The sequence below is a fragment of the Chenopodium quinoa genome, unplaced genomic scaffold (genome assembly GCF_001683475.1).
Source record: "Chenopodium quinoa cultivar QQ74 unplaced genomic scaffold, ASM168347v1, whole genome shotgun sequence".
Classification (NCBI taxonomy): Eukaryota; Viridiplantae; Streptophyta; class Magnoliopsida; order Caryophyllales; family Amaranthaceae; genus Chenopodium; species Chenopodium quinoa.
In genome coordinates, this window is record NW_018744464.1 from 318,247 (window position 1) to 327,219 (window position 8,973).

Here is an 8,973-nt window from a genome sequence, read left to right on the forward strand (position 1 = left end):
CACCATGAGACATGGGTAGATGACCCCTCTTGGCGTCCACCATATTGAACTATGTTACTACCTTATCGATATAAAAACTTTGACTCCATCCAATCATTCTCTTCGATCTATCTTGATAGATCTTGATGCCCAAAATGTATTGTGCCTCTCCCAAGTCCTTCATTGAAAAACACTTTCTAAGCCAAGTCTTTACAAACTCCAACATTGGAATGTTGTTCCCAATGAGCAATATGACAACGACGTATAAGACTGGGAATGCAATGTCACTCCCACTATCCTTCTTGTAGACACAAGACTCATCCAGATTTTTGATGAAGCCAAACTTGCTCACCGCTTGATCAAATTGCAGTATCCAACTCCTGCTAGCTTGCTTTAATCATAAATTGATTTCTTAAGCTTGTATACCTTCCCAACTTTGTTTGGATCCACAAAAACCCTCAGGCTATGTCATATACAAAGTCTTTTCCAAAATCCCATTAAGGAAGGTTGTTTTGGGGTTTCCTGATGTGTCATGCGGGAGAGTTACAACTCCAAGACTAGATATGCGGATGCTTGTATCTGCAATAAACAGAAGCTCCGATTGTTGAAGTTTTGCCTTCGACAATAAAGTTAGTAATTAATGAACTTGAGTAAAATACGGAAAGTAAAAGTTGCTCTTCTCGAATCCTGAGATCTAGGAGATTTCATTATTGTAAGAACAGATGAATAGTGTAATGAATGATAAGTCCCCTTCCCAAGGTAATAAATGTCCCTTTTTATAGGGCATGGGAGTGCGTGCCCTTACCTTAGGTCATTCAACCTAGGTAATTTGGCTGCGCCATTTTTACGACGCCTCAGGAATTGAGCCCATGAAGGCCGCTATATTCCCTTATGATTGATTTGCTACATGTCATATCCTAGTTTGCTCATTTTGAGCTCCTCCTAGGGTGACACGTGTAACAACCTAATTGGTCCACGTGTCACAACCGGATTGGTCCATGTGTCTAGGGTATTTTTACCCTATACATTTGTCTCTCACAGGGGTGACGTGGCAGGCCACATGGCGCTTGTGACACTTGTTAAGCATGTAGTGGTGCATGGCAGTTATTTTAATTGTTTCATCTTCTAGAGGAAATTACAGGGATGCCCCTGGATTTACCCATCGATCTATATATAATATTTCTCCCCTAATTTTCGCACTTTGTTGAAAAATCTTTGAGAGAGAATCTGAGAGTTTTTCGAGAGAAAGATTATTCTACCTCCTGTAATGGCGCCGCCTACTTAGTTCAAGCTTTTCTTCAAGTAGGCTTTCCTCCCTACTCTCTCCTTTGTTATTTTTCATTTTATTTTCTTTTAGCCGCTTGCTTGCCTTTTAAATGGTCTCTCAACCACACATGGCACGGCCTAGGATAGCTGTCAGATCACCTGGTATGGCTGAATACTTGGACTCTCTCTCACGTTCGTCCCCGAATCCGACCGTCTCTATGTTTGTGTATGACACTATGGCTAGAACAAAACAGATGGCCCGCAAAGATCAGAGAGACGGTACCGTTAGGGTGTTGTCTTTAGAGGTTTTTGGCCATCCGCCCAGTCCTCCAAGTACGCCGGGTGACTCCATTCTAAGGGAATCCTGCGATGTGTCTGGAAGTGAGGATGAGAGTGGTATTACATACAACTCTGTACAGGAGTCACTTTAGTCGATAAGTTTTCATACACCTGTCAAAAATAAATTCCTAATAAAACCAACTAACAATGTAGTAGGGTAAGTAAGGTCGAATCCACAAAGAGATGGCTATTCAATATAACTTTCAAGGTATAGAGAAACTAAACTATGTCACGAGTTGGGATAGACAAGTAGTCTAAATTAAAATAGGAATAAAAAATTAATAAAAAGACCTGGGGTTATGGTTCACCATGTTTATAGTTCTAATCTATCAAATATCAATAAGAATTTAATCAATGAATTATCTAAAGCAAAAGCTAATAAGCCTACGGCCGGGTCTTAACGCTCTCAATTTAACATATGTAATTCGGTCGCTAACATAATCAGAATGGCTAATTGTAGGTAAGCCTCTAAAAGTAATATCTTTCGATTCAAACTCTTATTAACAATAATTAATCAAATAATTGATCAGGTTGCAAGATTAACAATAAAACACTATAAATTAGAGAAATCAATAATCAAAATATCAATAATATCAATCAAGATTCATTATATAAATTAAACATGAATTCCCAAACCCTAGAAATAAACTACTCTACCATGAAATTAATAATTTAAACTAGATCTAAGAAATAAAACATAATTAAAAGCAAGACATAGAAATAAAATACCTCAATGAATTGAAATAATAAACCCAAGAATCATCCATGGAAGAATCCATGGAGATGGCATGAGAAACTAGGGATCAAAAGAAATCTACAACGAACGTAAAATAATAAAAGGCAAAAAAGTGCATAGGGAAAAAATAAAATCCGTTGGAGTATTTAGATTATCCTAAAACTAATCTTTAAATAATTAAAGAAAATACATAAGAAAATATAAATTACATAAGTTGCAATATTATTGGATGATAAAAGATGACGTGGCATAAAATCGTAAGCGAGGTCGAAGGGCACGAGCTATATGTGCAACAATGATGCCTCGTGGCTGCTTTGGCTGCTCGCCAAAACCTGCGGGCGCAGGCCTAGCTGCGGCCTGGCAGTAGCATCAGGTAGCTTTGAGTGGGCGCGGGACAGACCCACAACGAATCTTGCAGGTGGTTGACTGCATCTCTTGAAATTAAATGCCTATAAATTCTATTATAGGAGACTTCTTGGGGTGTGTGTCCTATCATTGGAAATCTCTTCAAGTCTAGTTTCCAACACAACTTATATCACTCCAATTCGATCTCTAGAACTCAAGTTATGATCAAAAGAGTGACCAAAGGTCAGTTTTGACACTTTACATACCATCGGTTTTCATCGTTTCTAAATAAAATCCACTCCCGAAAGATGCATAGCGCCCCTTATAGATGATATTTTCATCTCTCATGCATATTAATCTAAACCTAAATTCCACAAACACATATGTTTCATTGAGTGAACTCGATTCATTAACGTTTCATCCATTCATGGACCGATTCTTCCAAAACTAATCCAAAAGGCCTAACTAGTTAGAAACACTACCTGAAACATTAAGAAAACACAAACGAAGCGTGATAGAGCACAAAACAAACAACTTATGCAAATTTGACGCTAAAAAGCGCCAAAAAGACCTAAAAAGCAACTGTAAAACTAGCATAAACGTGCCTATAAATCCTATATAAATGTGATTCATCAAATTCCCCCAAGCTAAACCGTTGTCTCTAAGCAACACTTGACTTAAGACGGAGAAACAAGACAAATAAGACTTCCAGGGAACCAGAATAAGACCGACTCGACTCTCGAGCAAACAATCAAACTAAAGTTAGCGATATTGAATCTGGCTCGGATAAAAACAGAACCACGTAGCTTTCATAGTCTTGCAATTAACTTACCAATTTAGGCCACAAACAGTCTCTTTTCAATCTAATCTTCGACAATTTCCTGCAAATATGCTGAAGTCAAGCACGAGAGGCTCCCCAACCAGCTTAGGGTTATAACAAACACTCAACCTATACCATGTCGACTTGGAATACAACAGATACTCTTTAACTTTGACTCAAAAGTCGGTCCATTCAATAATAACTTATGCATGAAGATTAAAAAGTCTTTATAAGCAATGGGGGCTAGGGTGAGAGGTAGGATAAACATTTAGGGAAATGTGAGAGATGAGCTAGCTGGGAGAGTAGTAATGATAGTCCACAACAACAACTCAACTGAATGCATGTCAAAGATAACCTTGTTTAGCATCTAGCCTCCCCAAATACCATAAAGGCCAACTAAAAAATCATTATACACCAAAGTAATTTGATTTCCTCTTCTTCCTTTCTTTCTCGGAGTTTTTTTTTTTTTTTTTTTTGTAATTTTCTATCTTCTTTTTTCTTTTTTTTTCTATATACATACATACATACATACATACATACATATATATCCCCATTATTTTTGCTATTATTCTTTCTTTTTTCTCTTTTTTTTTGTTTTTTTTTCTTTAACAACATTAAGCTACCATTAAAAATCTCCTTTATTGCACATCAATCAAATATTTAGCAATATAAAAGTCATATATCACAAGATGGATCAAACCACTCCCCTAAGCTAGGCTTAAGAATAGTAACCAATTAAGGCTGATGGCTTGTAATATGGCTAATTCAATGAAGGGTAAAGCTCAACATGGATAACAATTAGGGATCAAATGTACAAGAACAACTTCTGGAGGCTCAAATTTAGAAAAAGAAAAGACCTTTATCATTTCAATCATGCACTCATCACAACTAAATTACTACGTGTCTCAAGGCAAAATCAAGATCAATGTTGCACCAGGAACTATCACACACACATAAATTCAAAAAAATAGATATTTACAAATAATCCAGTCAATCAATCAAGTTTCAAAAACTCACATGGTTTGGGGTCTACAGAATTTCAACTAGCTAGACTCAAAAAGAGCATAACATCTTACCTCAAACCAATTAATCACAGGCTACATTGCTACGTAGTTATCAATGTATAAAGCACACCGAACAAATTTCAAAATCTTAACTGTGATGAGAAGAAGCTAAAGAGAGTCTAATCTAATCCGCACATGGTTGAAAGTCAATATTAATACAAAAGATAGGCACAAGAATGCAAAAATTAGACTAAACCAAACTAAGAAAACAATACATTTTTTTCGCTGCACTTAAACTCCTACTCCTAATGGATGGTACAAACCTTACAAAACCTACTAAGCAATAAAAAACTAAGCCAAAACTAACATAACTTGTAACACCCCCAAATCTCCATCTACGGAAATACCAGTATAGTACGTATAATTATACCGTAGAGATAGACTTAGGCGTATTACTGCCGCTTGATTACGCAAGGCTACTCAAACCACTAAATAAAGCCATGAATTCGCAGTGGAAACTCAACCTCTTCTTTATTAATACTTAAATAAAAATAGTAACCATTGTCATGAGTACTCAAAAATAGAAACAAAGACCTACATTCCTAAACTAGGTGAAGCATATCCTAGGACTCCCAAAATGCTCATTTATTGACTCCACCTGAAATTAGTCAACACTGCTTACCATTAAGGTAAACAGGGCGAACCAAAACAAATAGGAAATACGGATTAGAAAAATATGCTAATTACGATAAGTGCAAGATAAGAAACTCAATTTATTAGCAAACATGATTTTTAAATCAATACTAATAATTCCAAACTCATAATTCAAATCAATGCTCAACAATCTCAAAAATAATCCTAATAACTCAATACTCAAAAAATTCAATAAATAACAGTATAGTTTTTAAAGTATTGAAAATCCATTCCTTTAATTTATTCAAATTTTCTCTCGCAAGTGTGCACACCCCTAAGCTAGTATCTTTATATTTAAAGGCTATTCTTGAGGAAAGACTAGGTCATATAAAGTCCATAGTCTTATCAACCAAATTCGCATAGTGGGATTAATATAATAATCATGCTTGTAAAGCTTTTTAATAAATAACTCAATAATTCCTCATAAAACCAATAATTCCAATCTTTATAATAAATCAATTCAAAACTCTTTTTATTTAGTTCAACATACTTTTAAAAATCAGACCTATTAAACATGATAAATATTTTCATTACTCAAAACATGAAATTAAAATCAATCCTCCAATTTATTTATTAAAAACCAATTTCTTTTATTTCATGAATCACAATGCAAATCAATTTAATTTAATCATCAAAGAAATCAAATAAAACATGCTTATTCAATTCGATCAATTTCAAAGGTATCTAGCCACCTAACGCACCTTGATCCTTGCTTAGCAAACACACATAAAGGAACCTCAAGAACTCCTGTCAAAAACACCCTACAATTAAATATAACCTTAATTAATATAAGATCAACAAATAATCACAACAATTAAAATAAAATCCCCAACTATATGTACATGAACATTATAAAATTCTTTTTCATAAACTTCAAATAATATACTGATTTTATTTAATTAAAAACACTCATAATAATTTTGTATTAAACCCCCATAATAATAATAATAATAATAATAATAATAATAATAATAATAATAATAATAATAATAATAACAATAATAATGATAATAATAATAATAATAATAATAATAATAATAGAATTAATTAGGAGAAGAGAAGAAAAATAGAAAACCGAGAAGAGGAGGAAGGAGAGGCTTCAGCAAGGGCAGCAACACGCCGACAGGTGGCTGCTACTTGTGGTCGGTCAGGGCTGGCCGCAGAGGGTGGTAGCCGGCGGTAGATGGTGGTTTGTGGTGGTGGTTGGCGCAAGAGAGTAGAGAAAATGAGAGGGAAAATTAGAGAGAAATTAGAGAGAAGAAGAGAGCTTTTGTTGTGAGTTTTAAGATATGAGTTAAAGGGTGTTTATGGGCTAGCTCATGCAAGAACCGTGGTAGGAAAATGTAGGAAGAATTATGGTAATTTTAGCTTAGCTTAAGGAATTACTTGGAGAAAAGAGCTAAAAAATTAAGGAAAGTTTAGTTTTATGATGATTAAGGAATTAAAAATTATGTTAATTATGTTGTCGTGAAAAATAATATGGTAAATGGCTTTGCTTGGGGAATAATCAATAATGGGTTTAAGGTAAATAACTATGGTTGTCAAATCTTCATGAGATGGGAAATAAGAATTAAGGAAGTCGAAAATTTGAGCTTTCCTAAGCTCATATTTTCGTACCTCTCTATTAGTATTTAGGCATTATTTTGCTCGATTTTAAGGAATAAAAATGATTGTGTAAATAATAGATATTGTATAAAATTATTAATTAAGAAAATACCAATTATTCACTAAATAAATTAACTAAGAAAATCAGATTTTCTTCACTAAGAAAATCAGATTTTCTTCACTAAGAAAATCCAAAAATCCTAGCCTACTAGGAAAAATTCGGCCCTCTTAATTAAATAATAAAATATAATTTTGATTAATTTAAATATGTATATATATATATGTATATATATATATATGTATATATATATATTCTGGTTTTTAAAATAAAATAAATGGATAATAAATCTTATCCAAAATCCAAAAATAATAATTAAGTTTTAAAATGCTTTTGGCGCCAAAATTCAAATTTATTTTGGCTCCAAAATTCAAATAGTAAAATAAATTACTACCCTTTTTAGAAAAAACTAATTAATTAGAAAATACAATTCAAAAATACGGGGTATTATTGTTTACCCCCCTTAAAAAAAGTTTCATCCCGAAATTTAGCCCAAAGAGATACGAAAATCATTTTGAGTTATTTTAACTTATTGGTTCATGCATATCCTATCCTGACTCAAGACTACAATTGACTCAAGAAAGACTCAAAATCACTCAAAAATTACTAGAAACGCAAACGCGCGAAACTCTATTGCCCTCTACCCCCCTTAAAAGGGGTTACACCCCCGTAACTCGACCACTGGCCTTAGGCAAACAGTTCTGGGTATCGTTTTCTCATATCAGCCTCAGCTTTCCAAGTAGCCTCCTCAGTTTTATGGTTTGACCATATCACTTTCACAATTCCCACATCCTTGTTCCTTGTACTTCTCACTTTAGTATCCAAAATCTTTACTGGTCTTTCCTCATAGGTCAAATTTTCATCCATCTCAATGGTTTCTGGTTGTAACACACGTGTCACATCAGGTACATACTTTCGAATTTGACTCACATGGAACACATTGTGAACCCTTTCCAGTTCATTGGGCAAATCCAACTTATATGCCACTTTTCCCACTTTTCGGATGATCTCATATGGCCCTATGTACTTTGGGCTTAACTTCCCTTTCTTTCCAAACCTCATTACCCCTTTCATGGGTGAAATTTTCAACAACACTTTCTCTCACACTTCATATTCCTCATCCCTTCTTTTCATATCAGCAAAACTTTTTTGTCGATCTTGGGTTGCCTTTATCTTCACTTGGATCAACTTTACTTGTTTCACCATATTCTCAATCATCTTAGGCCCAAGTACTACTGTCTCACTTATATCATTCAAACAAACCGGGCTTCTACACTTTCGCCATACATAGCTTCAAACGATGACATTCCAACGCTTGCATGATAATTGTAATTGTAAGAGAACTTGATCAAATCCGAGTGGTCTTCCCAAGACCCTTGGTACTCCATTACACATGCTCTCAACATATCTTCCAATGTCTGTATTTTTCTCTTAGTCTAACCATCCGTCACAGGATGAAATGCTATGCTTATTAACAACTTCGTTCCCATCGCCTTTTGTAAACTTTTCCAATAGTTAGACAGGAATCTTGAATCTCTATCCGAAATAATATCCGTAGGTACCCTATGGTACTTCACCAAAAACTTCACATAAGCCTTTCCCAACTGATCCATAGTCCAAGTACTTCTCATGGGTATGAATGCTGTTTGGGGGTTTTTTATGTGTCCTACGGGAGAGTTACAATTTCCTAGAATGCTCCTTCCTTCGCCTGTACCTGCACAAATAACGGAATACTCCGGCTGGGGCTGGGGTGTTCCGCCTCCGAAGATTAAGTTAGTCTCTTTCTAAATGTGAAAATAAGACAATAAATGCTTCTCGATTTGAGAGCGTTTGCAAGGGGATTTGTGTTTTGTTGGTTTATGGGAAAATGATTCGATCCCCATTAATGAGGTCTGCCCTTACTATTTATAGTAGGGAGAACTGTACCTCAATTAGGGTACAATGACACGTGTCGCAAAGGGATTGGGCCTTTGCTGACCGTTTGCAAGCTTGACACGTGGCAGGCCTTTATTGGGCCACGTGTCTTAGGGTATTTTTACCCTAAACATCTGCCCCTCACCCGTGACAAGTGTCAGACGCATGGGAGGAGACGGTTCGTCTCCTTCCCTCCTTTTTTCAAATTTCAAGT

General features: G+C 35.1%; 1 protein-coding gene across 1 annotated transcript; it reads right to left on the reverse strand.

Moving 5' to 3' along the window:
- Nucleotides 1-7,532: 7,532 nt before the first annotated feature.
- Nucleotides 7,533-7,907, reverse strand: LOC110697459. Its single transcript, XM_021874825.1, has one exon. The coding sequence runs from the start codon at nt 7,905-7,907 to the stop codon at nt 7,533-7,535; it is 375 nt and encodes a 124-aa protein (XP_021730517.1).
- Nucleotides 7,908-8,973: the final 1,066 nt, after the last annotated feature.